Raw genomic sequence first — 19,001 nt, forward strand, 5'->3', positions numbered from 1 at the left:
ATTACCTCACTACATGCGAAATTCTTTTATATTCTTATAAGAGTTTATTTTATTGCATATAACTATCTCTATTTATGTTAAGTTTTTGATATACTTTTATGCTCTAGGCAAAAGCACAAGAATGGCAATTAACAAAATGGAAAAAAGAAAGGTTTTAAATTTGAAAATTTTTGCTTTTATAGCACCTTCGTTTCCGTTTCGCTGCAAAGTAAGGCAGCAAAGAAAATAGAAAACAAAACGGCCACCACCGGAGGAATTGTCACCTTGATATCTTTGTTGAATGCATTTCGCTCTATCTTCGTTTACAATTTTCATTTTATTTTCAATAGCAAACCAAACACACACGGTATAAAACAAAACAATAATAAATAAAATTGGTGTTTTATTTAAAAAATGGGCGGTTCTCCGGCGTCCACGAAACACACGCATAAGTCGTAACTTCATTTGTTCAGATTGGGAATTTCTGAGTTGCCCTACCTTCAGAATATTATCCGACACACTCTTTGCAATGGTTTATTAGTCATAGTTATAACCATAAAGCTATTAGATTATATAGTGGTTGTGAGGATTGTAAAAATTGGTGCGCCTCAGGCGGCTATGATATTTTTATGACGGTTTCACACAAACCCACACTTTGCGCCATTTTATTTTTAGAAACACGTTTTTAGACTTTAACTCGAAATGAGCACGCATACGCATATTGAATGATCCTTCTCAGCATTTTTGTCACGGTGACTTCAAAAGTTTCTGTACTATCAATATAGCCATATTTAGCAGCAATATGCGGTTATAATTCATAGAGCTACAGAGACCTTCAAATCGCGCATCGTTTTCAACTAATAAGACCTAACTGCTGACAATTAATATTAAAGAGAGCCGTATCCACAAAATGGGTGCAGTTGTTGCAAATATATTGCTACAGCTCGCCTAAGGATAGATTAATTAAGAAAAGTTTCAATATATTATATATAATACAAGAAAGCAACTATGAAAAAGAATTTGAGCAGGTCCATTTAATATGTGCGAGATCTAAAATGTAGTTTTTAACGAATGATCTCGCGGTACCGACATGGCCGCTGACAGATGTCAATAATTTTTCAAAGAAACTTCCACAGGCTACTGTAATACTTTTTTCAAAACTTCTGGATTCCTCCTGTGTCCGACGCAGGAGGAATGCAGAAGTTTTTAACAAAGTAGACTTCAATAAGTTTGGATTCTACAGTTTTACGGCAATATTTTTTCGAAATGTGTCCAAACCCAATTAAAGCTTCAGGTAATGAGGAGTTGGGTTAGTAAATATCGCTGTTTAGGAAGAACATGGCGCAAAATGCAGGAAATTGTGTGAAATGTAAAAACAAGCATGGCAGATTATTCTATCATATATATCATATTTACGAAAATGTCATAGCCAGCCAAAGAACATCAATTGCCGTGGTAGCTGTAATATTTTCTAGTGGTTTAAACCATATAGATGCTAGAACTATAGAGGCCTTGCCTATGCTAATAATACAGGAACTTATGAAGCAACTAAGAATCAAACATTTGACTTTGCTGCATTCATCGACCAACATGGGCAGTCCCAGATCGTCAATAAGTTAAGGATGCGGCATTTTTACAGCAGTATTTTCATAAAATATGCCTCGATCTCTTTGAATCTTCTTGGAAAACGAGTTAAGTGTGTGAAAATAGCTGTTTGGAAAGAAAATGGCGCAAAGGTGCAGGTCAGTGCGTCAAATGTAGACGCATGCGCGGAAAACCATATGGTTTAAACAATAATATTTTTAATTATATAATTGTTATTTAAAATTTATTAAAGAATTTGTGTATTGGATTGCGATCGTGCTTGCGATACGATATTGCAAGATTTTTTGATTGAAAAAACGTTTTTTCAGACTTTTTTACTCCTTTCTCTTTAGAGCCAGTGACATTCTACTCCGCTGCTCTTCTTTTTCTGACATTGCACCACCTTTTTCTAAAATTGATGAAGGATCTGTGATCTGTGATCTCTATCGCGCAAGCCTGTTAATGGCGCAACAATTGTTAAATTCAAATTAAAAATCAAATTTAGGAATTTATTTAATAACCGGTAAGTTTTCTCTTAATATCGACTGCTGCGACGAATCCGTAGAGCCATTGAACGGCAAACGACACCAAATGGACCATTTTTTCAAGCAATATCAACATAACACACACCGTAATCATTAAATCCATATGAAACGGCCTTTCCAAATTTTACTGCCAAAGTAGTTAACATTTGTTCCGCCAGAGGACTCATTGAATTGTAAATTCGCCATTAACTTTGCACGCTGTCGAAGCAGACTCGCCAACTCGAAGCGTTTAGGATCGCGTGCTTCCCGACCCGACGCGGCGTTTTGCTGCGAATTATTTTGCATTAATTATTCCTGAGCTCGGCACCGCGCAACCACCCCCCAACCCGCCGGTGGGGCGCGAAAAAATTTGAATATTCCCGTCCGTTTTCTTCTCGAAAACATCGCACCTCTTAAAACAGGTGTTTCTCCGATCAAGTTACCTTTGCGAGCAGTTTCCGACAGTCGGTTATTTCTCGCGGTTTGACCTTTCTCTGGTCGGCGTTTTGTTTCAGCGGCGGCGGCAGCAGCAGCAGCAGCGCGCGTCGCTCTGCCGCGATATAGTTTCACGCGACAAATTCACGAGAAACGTCGGTCGGTGTCGCCGTACACGCGAAAATATGTAATTTTCCCAAGCGGCTGTGCGTGAAATCGAGTAGTTCTCAGTGGCCAGCCCGAGGTGGCACTAATAAGCATGTAAGTACGTCGCCTACTTCGTGAACACGGTTTGATTTGTACCAAACGTCGGGGAGCGGTGATTTATGGTGTTGTCCATTGGAGGTGTACGTTGCATGTCGCCTGACCCAATTTCGAAGTGTAGCAAAATCCGCAGACGGGGATCGCGCGATATATTTCGCTAAACGGCGAGTGTCGATTTAACGAATCGAGAGAATGGTCCGCAGGAAACACGAGAATCGATGATCGGTTGTTTATTAGCATAAATTTGAATTTATGATCCGGTCGGGACCGCGTAAACGTAACGTTATGGGTTTATTTGCTTATTTAATCGATTGAATCAACAGATTTAATCGCGAGCGGTGTCGAGCGAAATTCAGGAATGACGCGCAAAAGTTCGTCGGATTAGTGGGGATTCGTTCCTGTGCGAGCGTCGGCGTCTCCACGGGGTCTTATTGCGTCGTAAATGAAAGACGCGGATGTACCAAGTGATCCATTTGAATAACCGAAATATACAAGTTAATTTTCACTAGATATTCTGCAAATATTATAGTCTATTTCACAAAAGTGTAGAGTAGTAAAATGTGTCCGCCATAAGCGTGGATAAACTGGGGTAAAAAGTCTTTTTAAATAGAAATATATACCCAGCCAAGATAAGATTTTAATGGAGACAATATTTATGTAGCGCTTTAAAAAAGTATGGATTTAGCAATGAAATTGTTTGCTGGCTACGAAAATACTTGAGACGTGTAAAGCTGCACCGAAGAAAACAGAAGAATACTATATTATGCAAAAAGTGCGGTAAACGGCATTTGAGTCACGAGTTTCTTTGGCACGAGCGGAGCGAGTGTTTAATAAACGAGTGATTTAAAAAGTTCACCAAACATGTTGCATAGTATACATTTTTACAACTGTTAGTTTTTGGGCACATTTTTGCAAAACAATATGTATACATTCGCTGATATGACCGTCAGAAGTGACAAACGTCAAAATTCAAGCCGTGCGGTAAAATCTCCGACAACATCCGATTACTCCCGAACCCGTGCGGTAATATCCCGGAAATGTCCGAATGGGATCTGATCCGTGGAACAAGAAACTCATGTGATAAAGTGACTCTTCCCGCACGCTAGATCGGTGTAAAGTACTTTACAGAAGGGAGTAGAAAAAAGCTTTTACCTTGATGACCTCAACGGGTATTAAGAGAACATTTTGATGACACCGTTAATAATTATAACGTCAAGATGTATAACGTATTTTTTATGTCATGTATAACAAAAAACAAGTGTCCCTAGTACTACCACCAAAATGCCTAATTTTTATGTTAGTAACATAAAATTCTTTCCTTTTTGCGAGTATCTTATCGGGACGCCTTTGGAACACCATTCTCAGTGTTGGTGAATGGATAACAACAATAACAATATAACAATAATAATAACTCCCAAATTGACCTAAACCCGGATACTATTCGTTGCCCCACTCTGTAGTCCTTTTGTGCACCTATTACGGTTTTATTATTCTACAGCTTTCCGAAATATACTTTAGTAATACTTGTTAAGTTTATGTTCGTTTGCACATTTGCAATTACTAATTTGGTAAGATGCCTACAATAATGATACTAAGAATCTAAATTTACTAAGTAACCAAAAAGTGTATTGGAAAAAGAATATGGCCATTTATTTATATATCTACTATGAGTTGTCAATCTTTCAATTAAAAACCACTGGAGGTGACCATCATTAATGAACTCCAAAGTCGATTTTGTGAGGCAAATTTTATTTAAAGGGAGACACATAATAATGGCAGATGCTCCTAAACCTCGATAGCGCCTATCCAAAATCACTGACGTTGTTTCCTCCATTTCCTTTGATTTTAATATTTTAGTTCGTTTACTGTATATCGAAGGGTTCAATTTCAAGTGTCAATTTTTATTTTTACCTCGAAAACTCGGTAAGATGCTAAAACGAGTCAAAAAGTTGTATTTTAAGTGAGTTATTCAAAGTAAATAACAAAAATTGCAAAAAAGTCAATAAGCGTACATCTCATTGACAATACAATATAATCAATATACCATAGATTTAGCAGCCTTGAGTGGGGTATATGCATTAGAGCGGGTTCAGAAATGAATCTTGTGGCACTCCAGATTTAGCCACAAACTGTATCGTAATTGACTAGTCAAATTCGATCAAAATCTTTTAAATAACATCTTGCAATTGTAGAGTGTTATCTATCATTATTTAATAATATGTGTTTTATAATAAATTATTGTGCATTTGTGATGTCCAATTTACCTCTTCAAAAAGTAAAGTCTGTCCATAGATATAAGATGGTGACTAACTGATACGAATTAAGGAAAGACCCGGGCAAGCTGTAAGAATGAAATATGGCCGGACAGGTCCGTACTTTGCTTAGAATTTAATTTATTATTTATTATTATAAATCAGCGGTGGTGTCTTCATGGTAATCCAGAGAAAAATCTTTAATATTTTTCGCAGACAGAGAAAGCCCATTTGGAATCCAACCATCTTTAGAGCCAGCATGCAAAATAGTTATTCTTTTACCTCTTTTTTATGGCACGTTTGTTTTACACTTATCAGTTGAGTCAACGCAACCCTATTCCGGGTTTCGTCCAAGTAAATAATTGGCCTTTGTTGTTCTCTGTAAATCCTAATTTTTTCTAGATATTCCAGTCGCCATTTCGGAATTCTAAAAGATTCCATTAAAACTTGCCTTTTGTCAATTTGTCAAATAAACATTGTTTATAACTTCCTTAGTCTCAATAGAATAGTGTTTTCTACATTTGGGCGGGAGCATCTCCTGAGATACACTAGACTCGCACATATTTTGCATAATTCGCAAACTTAAACTAAGTAGTATACCAAACCAAAGAATATTAAACACAGGTAGGTATAAAATTATTTTCTGTTACGGACCACAATTTTACCTGAATTTAAATTCCGAAACTTTAGGTAATAACCTTGTTGCATTGTATGTTAATGACCACCCTGGGATAATGCCATTCAAAAGCAATTGGTCACTTTCTTATATCTATGAACAGACCATACTCGAATACGATACTCAGCGATTCGGGGAAACCCAATAAAAATTGACAGGTCAATTGACACACAAAAAATTAACCGGTCAATTCCACTACTTTAGTTGTGATATCACAGATATCAGGAATTTTCAGAGTGTATTTCTTTTGTTTCAAAAAATCTATAGTTCATGAGCAAATAGTATCTATTATTAATAAAAAAAAAAATAAAAATTGGTTGGCTTATTTATTATTACTTAAAAATGACTTTGATTTTGCGAGTTAAAACATCACGAAAAATTCTACCATGTCTTTATAATTAGGAAGATACGGAAATTTTTTTAAATCGCAAATTATTCAATTCAATTCAAATCAAATATAAGAAGTTTTTCAGTTGTCTGTAAAACTGTTAAACGTGCACTACAAAAAGGTTTCGGACTAATATGAAAACGGAATATACTATCTCCGTAAAAAAAATCGAAGTGAAAACGTATAGTTTTCAGTGTGCGAGTGGCGTATCTGTGGTCGGGGATATCCACCGAAACGAGTGTAATATAATATTGTAGTTACACGGGATTTCATGCACTGGCTCTCGGCTCGGTGGAAAAGAAACTAGTAATGCAAGGTCTAGTTTTTTAGATCGTAATCGCCACGAGAGAGGAACAAAAAGGAATACTTAGTAGCTAGTTTTCGAGCTTTGTGTTGCCGCATGCCGACCGTGGGTTTTTCTCGGAACGTATACAGGGCGATGCGATTTAGCAATGACGACATTGGCGCGAACCCGTATTGCGCGATTGCTGTTTAAAATATCTCTGTATTATATTGTTGTAAACTTTTCTTATTCCTTGACATATTCGTTAGTACCTATTTAAAAATGCAGATTAATAACCATACAGGGTGATTCACGTCGAGTTTTCTATTAAGAGTTCTGCAGAACTAACAAATGCAACTCGTCCTAGTTATATTTATATTATATTAATATTTGTTCCCTCTCCAACCTTCCTGCTTTTTGACCGTTCGAGGAGACTTTTGGGTGCTTTAGAGGACGGAGAATGGGAGGTTGACGGGTTGAGTGGGTACAATGTGTTGAGTGGTAGCAGCCCATCATTCTATAATAATTAGTGCAGTAAATGCTTTAAATACATTTTAAACAATCACTATGAGCTGAATTTCAATGTTATGTCAGTTTCTAGGAAAAATTTTTGAATTTTGATGTTACATATTTTAATCTCGAAGTTTAAAAGAAGGATTAAACCTATAAAACCTAGCTGTCAAGTGTTTAACCGCAATAATGGGATATTTATTGTGGAAAATTCTTGAGAGCTATCTTCAATTTCACTGCTTCCGATTATTTGCGATAATGTTTTTAAGAAACAACAAAAAGGAAGTAAAACGGAGTCGAAGACATCAACGCTCGCGTAGAAGCGAAACCCCCACATTCCTGTGAATATAAATATATATATATATATATATATATATATATATATATATATATATATATATATATATATATATATATATATATATATATATATATATATATACAAGAGGTTTGAATAATTGACTCAAGGACTTTTCCTTTATTTACATCGTCCATTTTCTCATAACTAAGTAAATAAAATACCAAAACAAAATTTTCCATATTTAAAATAATGTTTCTTCACCATTCGTTAAATCTAAGAAATATCAAATTACATACTTCAAAAGAATAATGTCTGTCTTTAGATTCAAAATAGATTTTTAATTAAGACAGCGAATTCTGCAGTTTGTAGACAACACATTTAAATAAATTATAATATATAAATATTAAAAATAAGTTTATAATAAATAATATTATTTCAATTTTTTTTCTACTAATAATATCGTACATTTTTTTTGTGCGTAATATTGGATTCATGTACAGGGTGGTCAGTAATGAATGTGACGAAAAGCAATCCTTGAGTACTCGTGAAATTAATGATATTGATCCAAAAATGCCGTACCAGAATGTCGCTCATTAGAGAGATAGAAGGAAGTTTCATTGTCGAAATTGTTATTTCTTTATAGCTCAAACTCTTTTTGAGATATTGATGACATTAAAACTTGGTTACGTGAGTTTTTGAAGATGAGGAATACGGTCATATTCTATTTTTTAACGTAATATGTAGAGGGCGCCAGTGACACCCTGAAATCCCGCCATTTTAATTTAAATATACAAAACATCTCCGGAAATCGCACACGTTTTTATTTTAACATTTAGCTGAAATGTAAATCCAATTTGGCATCACTATACAATAATGATAACGATTATTAGTTAATACTTTAAAATACAGTATTAATCAGAGAATATTAAATTGTTTTTATGTTTTATACCTACACGTTACACGTTGTCATTTTTTTTTAAACATATTTATTTATTTTCATTTCATAAATTTTTCCTATTAGTAAATTTTTGTTATACTTATTTAGAATCGACAATGGTTAATTGTGGTTGGTTTCGGGTAGATTTGGCAACGCCGTATTTGCGAGAATAATTTTAAAAACAACAAAAAGGAACCCAAACGGGATCGGAGACATCAACGCTCGCGTAGGAACAAAACGTTCACATGAACGTAAATATTTAACAAATGCGTAAATATATACAAGGACCAATACATCCATTTTCTCATGAGATGGTTAGTAACCAAAACACAGAACTAAATTTTTCAAATTTAAAATAATCTTTCGTCAAATCTAAGAAGTATTTTCTAAAAATATTAAATTGATTTTTATTTAAGACTGCTAATTCATCAGCTTGTAAACAAAAATTTAATTAAGTCGTTTAATCAACATCCCATCCGAACAATAAGTTTAACATAAATAATATTTTTCTTACCTGCCGACTGTTACAAACGTCGCCTGACTGAAGTTTGTTCATTATTTTATTGTATTTTAATTAATTTTTTTCTTTGTTTCAGGGTTGCCATATATCTTTACGTATCGCTCGCGTTGTTGGGTAGCGCCCGCACAATCTCAGGTGAAAGAGAACACAAGGTAGCTGTTTAATATGTTTTTATTAGTTAATATTTGTTATATGGGTACCTCGACTTGGTCAAGAAATTCGGCAACACAGCTAATGGCGGTTCACCTTTTCAATCAAATATATTTTGTAACATGCGGACGATGTGCGTTTTACGAAAACACACATCCAATTTTTCCCATGCTCGTTAATAAATAATTATCCTAGTCCATATTTATTATTTAATCGTAGTTTTTCAAATATTTTAATTATCACATTACAATATTATTTATTTTACATAATTTTCAAAAACCCGCAATAAGTTTTGTTTCCCAAAAATTAAAGATGGTAATGTGAAAACAATTAGTATATTAGTATAGTATATGTTTACTATATAACATTATTTTTTATAGTGATTATTGCTATTGATTGTTGCTACTTATAAAATATACTTAAGAATTCGTCCGAAACACATATTTACAGACTAGTTCTATACTATATTGATTGTTGTGCACTACTCATTTATTTCCCTTAATTTTCGCACATGGAGACATTGTCTGTTTTATAAAGTTTTTATCTTAAAAATATATGAGGTGGAAATAGTTTTTTCAATTTATTTAAAGATGGGAATACTACGCAACTGGTTTGTCGCAACAATGAATTCTTATTTCAGTTTTCTATTTTTCTGTTTTTCAAGAAAGGTACAATTTTTTAGCGAAAACGATTTCAAATTACATATTTACATTCGAATAAACCGCGGTTTACAGTTCCAAAGAGAATACAAGATGTTAACTTTTAATTCTGGAAATTTTAATTTTTCTATCATACCAGAAATACTATTACATTCAGTTTTTTCACACAATGTGTAGAGGGCACTAGTTACAGCCTATTATCTGGCTATTTCATGTTGTAACTTTCTTATAAGTTTCCTCTTATTTTTTTTTTTTTGAGATTTGATGATGAGGTTTAGGGAATGAATTCTCATTTTAAAAAGAGAAATGGTCATCAGCATAATATACGATGTAATAGTTATTGGCAAAGACGCTAACTAAATTTTACTATCAATACTTTGTATCTCCGACACTGGAGCATCTAGACATTAGAAAAGGCCGCCACTTGGCGCTTAAACGTTACGTACATATTTGATAACAATTTTTTCTTTTCTTTTTCTCACAAACATCTCACAAATGATTACAAATAGCATTTTGGTTTACACTTAACAAAATAGAAACAGACGCTGTCATAAATATAGTCTTCTAGGTCCACAACATAGTGCTGTACCCGGAAAAACACTCTTGGTGCCAGATAACTCCCATTCAACAAGTGGTGGGTTCGCCCGGATACGAACCAGTCACCATCGAGAACAATGTATGCGTCGGCGCGTGCTACAGCTATAGCATACCGAAAACGGAACCCGCGGAACCCGGCGAACTGATCGGACCGTACTGCGACAGCTGTCAACCATCCGAGATGAAATGCTATCACGTAAATAATTTCTCATTATTAAATCTTAGCCCGATGTAATGTATGTACTCCTGGCAACTTGGTAAAAGTTTATTATTTAATAAATAAACTTGCTGATCAAAACTTCCTACAACTCCCTCGAAGATTGGTGCTCTAGTTCCGTAACTAGGGTTGTGGAATTGACCGACCAAATTTTAAAATTTAAAAATACAATAAAATTTATATTTATTTATTTATATTGTGCGTTACGTCGCGTTATTCCAAGAACTAAATAGTCTGGTGTTGAAGAGAGATATAGGTAAATTGGACATCACAAACGCATAATAATTTATTATAAAATACAAATTATTATTAAATAATGCTAGATAAGACTCTACAATTGTTAGTAAAAACATTTTGATCCATTTTGACTAGTGACTGAAGCAGTCAATTGTCGGTCAATTAAGAAGTGGTCAATTGACCAGCCCCAATACTATCTGTAAGGGATATAAAAGTAAAAGAGAAAAGATCTTATTTTTTCCGAATATTTTGTGTATATATTAGTACATATAATACATTTTTTATAAAATTTGCTAATTCAAACAAAAAAATAAAAATGACGAATGTTAAACGGTAGTAGATATAGTGTTATCTTATGCTTTTGTAGAATTTGGTTTTGAAGTTTTTTTTATATATTTTACTACAATCGGTGATCAGTTTTAGTAGAGTGTCCCAAATATGTGAGAGAAGTGAAGAAAATTTAAAAAAACTTGTTTTCTTAAACATTCCCATTTTAATATTTTGCTAAATTGTGGGGCTATCTAAAGAACAGGCAAGACTAAAACAAGAATTTTTCAAATTTTACAAGAAAGGATAAATAATCGTTAATTTAAATAGGCAACCATCTGGGAGGCCCTTTTTTCTTAAGCAAACGAAAACTATAGAAAAAAAAGAAGAAATTTTCAATGTCACAAATATATGAAATCCCCCAAAATATAGAGGGTATTCCATAATATTAAAAAATATTAACCTGTGAGAATTCGTCCAAATATTGTTAAAGTGCATAAAAAAGATAACGAATAAATATGTGTATTTGAATATTAAGTGAGACGTAATATAAATTCAAAGCTTTGCTACTAGTATTAGCCGACTTATGTCCTACAGTAGAATTCACAAATAAAATGAAATACAGGGTATTTCATTTAATAAAATTATACTTTTCAAGACATACTTTTGTCGCGTGCCCTCTATACTCTTAAATATATTTAAAGTGTACTCTTTTTATACCCTATGGTGTAGAATATTTTAACACTAACCAACTAGCACTATTATACAAAAAATTACAACTTACACGTCTTATAGAAACCAGTAAAGTGTTTTAACACTGACAATAGACCAAAACTCTGAAATAGCAAGGTTTCTCTAAAGCCGATTTTCCACCAAGGGGATAGTAAAGTTTAATGTTTGTGTGTTTTTTTTAATTTAATAGCCAAAAAAGAAAACTGTAACAAACCCAAAACTCTCGTTTCCATCAAGCGGAATACGTTTTGTTTTTGTTTTCGTTCCTTTTATTTTTCTGTCAAATTCCAGATACATCTGGTGATTTCCTTTATATCAACCAGTTTTTTAAATTCTATATTTCTAGTTGGCATCCTTTAAATCCGACAAATTGTTGTGTTCAAGTACTAGCTTCTTCCGTACTCCACTGCTTCTCTCGGCAGTTTACCATCTTCTGGTTTCTTGTAAAACCAGTCTACTTATTATAAGCAAAAAATGTAGGTCGCTTTTAAAATTGCAAATAATTTTAGAAAACAAAATCTGGATGTAAAACAAAAAACAATTGTGATTTACTTTTGCCCGTTCCAGGTGAATTTACACGCTGACAGCACCAACGCGGAAGGGCCGAAAATTCTCCAAAAACGGGTCCAAATCATCACGAACTGTTCTTGTCAGAGTTGCGACAAAATCCGCAAAGAAGATTGCGAAATAAATGACGCGAACACGCTCGAACTGCCTCCGCATTTATTCACGGATCACGAGAGCAACAACAAATCGGCCCCGGACGATTTCCCGGACCTGTTCGAGGCGCAGAACGCCCAAAACAGTACCCTGAAGCATACCGAGAACGACATCAAATTGAAAAACAAACTGAAGCAGTGGTTCGCGGTTTACCAGAAGGACGTCGAGGAAAACGAAAGCGAGAAACACGGACACAAGAAACACTCGGAGCTGTTGGACCTCGAGAAGAGGCTGGACCTCAACGAGAAGAACAACGAGAGGATTTTGAACGATCTCGAAGGATTGCCGAAGAGTTTCGGCGACGAAGGAGTTCCGAGTCACCACAAGGGGAACCACGTGGCGTCGGGCATAGTACGTAATGCGGTCGACGTGAAAAAGCCACCGGAACATAATCACCACCACGGCCACCATCAGCACCACCAGGTCGAGGAGGTTGCTCATCACCATTATCTGGGCGAAGAGCAACAAACCGGTAAGGTGTTGTTAAAGGGTGATTCACGGTCGCCTATGGACTGACCATGGAATAAAAACACAGAAAACTAATAAAACAGAGAGTTGTAGATTATCTAGAATCTACGGAACGAACTAATTTTATGGCGTTAGGTGGCGTGAATATTAATTATTATCGCTTTATTTTAATAATAACATATCACAAAATCGTACTCATAGGTGGAACCGCCCGTAACTGAAAAATAAAATAATGGTGAAGTTAAACTAGATAACAACAAACTTTTCCATATTTTCTTTTCCAATGTAAACCAAACAACTATTAAAAACAAATACCTATTATATGTAAAAAAAGTTTCACACAAAAGTTTCTTGGACTCTACTGAAGATTTAAAATATTATGATTTTGTTGATACAGGGTGTCCCAAAAGTGTCCTCCCCCCCTTATTTTTTGTCGTAGAATTGATAACCGAATAAAAATATAGTGCGTTCCATTTGAAATTCTTGAGATTTTGTTAATTGAATTCGCCAAAACGGCACCACCTATTTGGGACACCCTGTATAAGCTGAGACGCATCTGTCAGACTAATTGTGGTTAAATTTGATATGGGGCAATCAAAATATAAAAGAAAAAAAAAACACAACTTCAATTTCTAGCTAGGTAGCTTTATCCTAACCAAGGATTCCAAAAATGTGGAAGTATATAGGGCGTTCCATTCAAAATAACAAAGTTGATGTCGGGGTGGGGGGGAGGCACACTTTTGAGACATCCTGTATCAATAAAATTATAATATTTTAAATATGCAGAAGAGTCCAAGAATCTTTTGTACGAAACTTTTTTAGTATCTGCTATGGGTTTCCAGATCGTATAGTGGATTGTTTTATTTAATAGGTACATATATAATATGTAAATACATATTAGTAATAGTACAAATACTTAGCAACGAAGTAACAATTATAGGAAAAGAAATTTTAGAAGAATAAGAGCCCTTTAGGCATTTTATTCTAAAATACAATAACCTCACTTTCAAATTATAAATCATTGTATAAACAAAACTCCAAACCCCCTTTGCCAGCAGCCGATTCCGCCGATCGTAAAATGCTTCGTTCACTGCTCATGGAACTAATAGATCTGATTGGTCAATCATCCGCCGCCCGCACTCTTTGTTTCCCGCGGCGGTCTACCGATCTAAGCTGGCCCGTGTGCACACGTAATGAGTGCACTTGTAGTTCGCGTTTGCAAATATAATAGCCGATGACGCGTGCGTGTTGAAAATTAGTATTCGAAAAATAGTTTTAAAACTCTGTTAAAATGACGGACAATTATAACGTGCAATATTTAAAGACAATTAAATTTTCTTCTCTTCCATTGGAAGAAAAAATTAAAATTAAAAGTGTTGGACGTCCCAAACCGAATGTGTTAATTATTAATACAACTAAATGCAAAAATCGAGAATATAAACGTACTTTTAAAATAGAAATGTATGAAAAAACTGACTGGTTGTGCGGGTGTGATGTGAGTAATAGTCTCTACTGTTTTCCATGCTTATTATTTTCAAGCGATCAGGCATCAGATCCATCAGAATGGACAAAATCCGGAGTAAAAGATTTAGTTCATTTATCCGAAAAAATTAAAAAACATCAGAATCCGAAATCACACTTATCTGCCAAATTAGGATTTAATTTATTGGGAAAACAAGATATTAGACAGCAATTAAATAGTGTCTATCGTTTAAGCATAGAAAAACATAATGTCCAAGTAAAAAATAATAGATATGTTTTATCAAAAATTATAAACTGTGTAAAATTTTGTGGTGCGTTTGAACTTGCCCTCCGCGGACATCGCGAAAAAGAAGATTCTGTAAACCCTGGTATATTTAGGGGACTCATTAATTTTTCTGCTGAACTGGATATAGCACTGAGGGATCATTTGCAGCAAGCCACCATATTTAAAGGAACATCAAAAGACATTCAGAACGATTTATTGGAATGTATGCTCTCTGTTTGTCAGGCACATATCAAAAAAGAAATTGCGGCATCAAAATTTGTATCTATTATGAGTGACGAAACCAGTGATATTTCAAATATTTTTCAAATGGTTATAGTTTTCCGTTATACATTACCGAATGGCAGCCCCGTTGAGAGATTTTGGACATTTGTAAAACCAAATGAACATGATGCTGTTGCCTTAGCTGGCTGCATAGAAGAAGCGTTAAATTATGTTTTAAAAAATCCGGATCAATTAATTTCCCAAAGTTATGATGGAGCAAGCGTCATGAGTGGCGCTCAAGGTGGTGTTCAAAAACTTATTAAAAATAAATTTAAATACGCTCATTACATCCACTGCTATGCACACCAGTTAAATTTAATAATGTCTCAGGCAACAAGCATAAATACAAATGCACGCATTTTTTTTGCCGAACTTAGTGACATTACTAATTTTTTTTCAAATTCACCACAAAGAGTTGCGATACTGGATGAAGTGGTTGGAAATAGAGTTCCAAGTGCATCTGCTACCAGGTGGAACTTCAAAATTAGAACTGTGAATACCGTATATGAAAACCGGAAGGCACTTATAGAGTGTATGGAAAAAATACAATCCACATCCAGACAATCCGATACAATCACGAAGGCAGGCGCACTTTTAAGATTATTGTATGATCCTAAGTTTATTTTTTGGTTATCCGTTTTTCATCGAATAATGCCTCACGTCAATATTTTATATTCACAACTGCAAAAAAGATCAACTGATTCGGTAACCGTAAAAAGATGTATTAATGAATTTGAAAAAAATATACAGAAAGAACGGGAGACAATTCACACCATAAAGGAAATTGAATTAGCAAACATGGATGAAAGTCAAACTAGAAAAAGAAGAAAGACAGAAGAGAGGCATTCTTATGTTTCTACGATTGTGCAAGCCAAGGAAGTATGTGATACTATACTTGCAGAAATCAAAAGAAGATATTCATTCACTGGCCATTTGGAAGGAGCGCACTTATTTTCAGTTGAAAATTTCGAGATATTTTCAACTAATTTTCCCACCAAACACTTAAATTCAGCAATTATGAATTTTTCTTTTCTGAACAAAGATAAATTGAAGACGGAACTGGAAATAATCTACAAAAGATCAGATTTTAGAGAAGTTTCAGGAGCAGTCCACCTACTTAAATTTTTAGTTGAAAATAATTTGCAAACAGATTTCTCAGAGACTTTTTCAGTACTACAAGCAATTGTTACGATGCCAATGACAACTGCAGAAGCGGAACGTTGTTTCTCCACATTAAAAAGAATTAAAACTTTTCTTAGAAGTACAATGGGTGAAAATAGGTTGACTGCTCTCGCAATGTTATCCATTGAGAAACAAATGATTCAAGAAATTCCAAATTTTAATGAATTAGTGATTGAAGAATTTATCTCGAAGAAGGACAGACGTATTGATTTTCAATTTAAAACGTGTTTGTGAAATACAAAATCTTTGATAAAAACTATTACTTATGTACATAAAAACATTTTTTTTTGCGAGGCCAAAGTTAGTACTCATCGGTGACAGCAGGGTAAGTTATTTATTATTATTTTTTTAATTGAGATATAGTTTTCTATTATTGATTGGCCTTTGAATAACGCAAAAAAATTTTTCGGCGTCGTCGCGTGGCCGCCAATTTTTTGATTTTACGTTGTGCACCCCCTAAATATGGAACCACGCGCCGCCGCTGCTTTCAATTTACTTTTGTTTTGTAATGTGACGGGTGCATATACAAAAAACACACAGTATAAAACAAAACAATTATAAATAAAATTCTTTTTTGTTTTTTAAATTGACTTGTTTGCGATTTTCTGTATCAATCACTAATTCGTTCTTATCAACTACCCAACGTTTTGCAGTTTTTAAACTATCCAATAAGTCGTAACTTAATTTGTTAAAATTTGTGTTGTAGTTAAGTTGCGTTCATTCGTCAATTCCTTTCATGGGATTGATCTTCCGCGCGGCGTTCAACGAAAAATATGACCGCTCACAGTTCGTTAATTGACAGTTTTCAATACTCAAAATGAAGGTTAGTATGTCTGTCAAATTTATCCTTTCCGTGCGAAAATGTCTTATCTGTCTGAAAGACAAATTTGTGGCAGTTGGGGTCCCTATATTATCTAATAGCGTATAGGCCAACTAGATTCGGAATATAAAAGGTAAATAAAATGAAGGAAACTAGAAATCATGACACATTAAAACAACCGAATGGGCATCAAATAGTGACCCGATATTTTAAACAATGTATTAATTTTAATTAAGTTTTTTGGCTTTAAACGAGAAAATTCCTACTTTCGGTGATTTTGTTTTTTTTATTCCATATAATTTTACCACAGAGAAATATGTCATTAGTTTTTTTTATTTTTTATATTATTTTATATTATTTTTATCTAGTTATCCTTTTTCTTTCTTCAAAACGTAACGGTGCTAATTTTTGCAACTAGATTTTGCTAGTATTTTAGAATTTTAAAATTTATACTTTTATTGAGGAAAATCACTAGTTTCAATGTTTTTTTTTTTATTTATGTTCTTGCGTTAATTGAATTTCTTCTTTGTTTTTTTTTCTCTTAATAATAGGAATTCTATTGTCAAATAATAAAAACATCTTCAGATTGAATCAAGTTATTGTAGAGAAATGTCTAATACGGGAAAAATAGAGATAAAAAAGTTTAGTATTTTCAAAATATTTTAAAAACAAGAAAATTGGAGCATTTTTAAAAGGTCGACTCGTTTCGTTTCACAAATTTGTTCTCATTTGACATAATCTGTATCTTAAAGGATAAGTATCAAGGAAGATATCCATCCAGTATGTTTCAGTTTTATTATAAAAAAAATGTATTTCAATTGTTTTTGAACCTATTGAACGGGCAGTAGCGTAGATATTTTTTACTTACGATCCATTTTAATTTTAAAAAATATATATATTAAAAAAAAAATTAGACTCAAAAAAGGGTACATGTTGAGAAAATTGCCTAAGCCGCTGCATTCTAGGGAAAAAATCTGTAAGAATTATGTTACAGTACGAACTGAAAACTATTGTTTTTAGCCGTTGGCTATTTTCATAAAAAAAATGTTATAAAGTACCATATTTTGCAGCTTTCTATTTTTAAAAATTAGTAAAATACCCCCCGTAGTGTCGAAAATATGATACCCTGTACATACATAATTAGATTTTCCGAACAATCTTATTAATCTCGTTTTTCGTCCGCCGTCGACCGTGAATCGCCCTGTATAATACGAGAAAAGGAACGATAGCCTGTCCTTTGATAGAATTGAACGTAGGTCACCTGGTCAGAGGTCCGCACGGATCCATGGCCGTGGATCCCGTAGAAGTCAAGTTTCGGATAAATAGCGACGCTTTAAAGCCGAACAACGAAGGTCTGGAAATTTCGTACGAAAATCATCGGAAAAGCGCACGTAAAGTCGAAGATCTGATGCAGGAGGAGTGAAGAGGAAGAGAGGTAGAAATTTCGGTCAAAAACGTATGAATGTCTAGTCCCACTTGTTCAAAACGCGATATCGAGCTCTTATACAAAAACGTAAGCCAAAATTTAAATCGCTACAAGTAAGCGTGGTTTTTATTAATTAATATTAAGGTAAAATATCGGTACTTAACATACTTTTTAGAGTTTTTTTTTTTCACTTACCCACTGCAGTCTACTAAGATTAGAGTTACTTTGTGATTATTTTTATTATTATTATCGCCTTCCACTCGGAAGTTAATGTAAAATCAGCACAATGGCCTAAAAATGCATTTTGTTACACTGATCATTAAAATATGCGAATGTTCTCAAACATTTTATAGTTGAAATCTATCTAAAATGTGCTTTTTATTATTTTAAGACTATGCCTACATCTTCCGATTTTTTTATGAACTTAAAAATGACCAAAAATATTCATAAATTTGCCATGTTCATATGTTTGTAACTTTTTTAATATTTAAAGAGGCAATCCAATTTACTTGGCAGACAAATTCCGTGTATTAAATTTTTTCTAATTTTTTTGTAACCCGGAAATTGTTCTCGAGTAAGACTCGAGAATAAGGACAAACTTGCCAGAAAATTGTTTTTTTCTTGTAATTTTGCAATAAGCCTTTCGATATTTTTTGCTCCGATTTTACCGAAAATTCACCTCGAAATATTAAGGCACTTATTTTGATATTTTCCATTGAAGTACAAACACTTAATTTTTTATTTATTTTACATTGACATTTATTTTAAATTGACTTGCCACATTTTTTTTTCTCTAGTTTAAGCACCATGTGCTTGCAATGAAAATTGTTCTAGTTTACAGGAC

General features: G+C 33.9%; 1 protein-coding gene across 2 annotated transcripts; it reads left to right on the forward strand.

Moving 5' to 3' along the window:
* The first annotated feature begins 2,527 nt into the window (after positions 1–2,527).
* LOC132706671 (uncharacterized) lies at positions 2,528–18,909 on the forward strand. Of its 2 annotated transcripts, none has more exons than XM_060678146.1 (5): positions 2,528–2,783; positions 8,730–8,805; positions 10,031–10,255; positions 12,080–12,704; positions 17,988–18,909. In XM_060678146.1, coding segments are annotated over exons 1-5 (1,095 nt in total). In that variant the 5' UTR covers positions 2,528–2,781; the 3' UTR covers positions 18,155–18,909. The 2 variants fall into 2 exon arrangements, with proteins under 2 accessions (XP_060534129.1, XP_060534128.1); XM_060678145.1 differs by having other exon boundaries at positions 2,530–2,783; positions 17,976–18,909.
* Positions 18,910–19,001: the final 92 nt, after the last annotated feature.

The sequence above is a fragment of the Cylas formicarius genome, unplaced genomic scaffold (assembly GCF_029955315.1).
Source record: "Cylas formicarius isolate icCylForm1 unplaced genomic scaffold, icCylForm1.1 PGA_scaffold_8__14_contigs__length_24414737, whole genome shotgun sequence".
In the NCBI taxonomy this organism is placed as follows: Eukaryota; Metazoa; Arthropoda; class Insecta; order Coleoptera; family Brentidae; genus Cylas; species Cylas formicarius.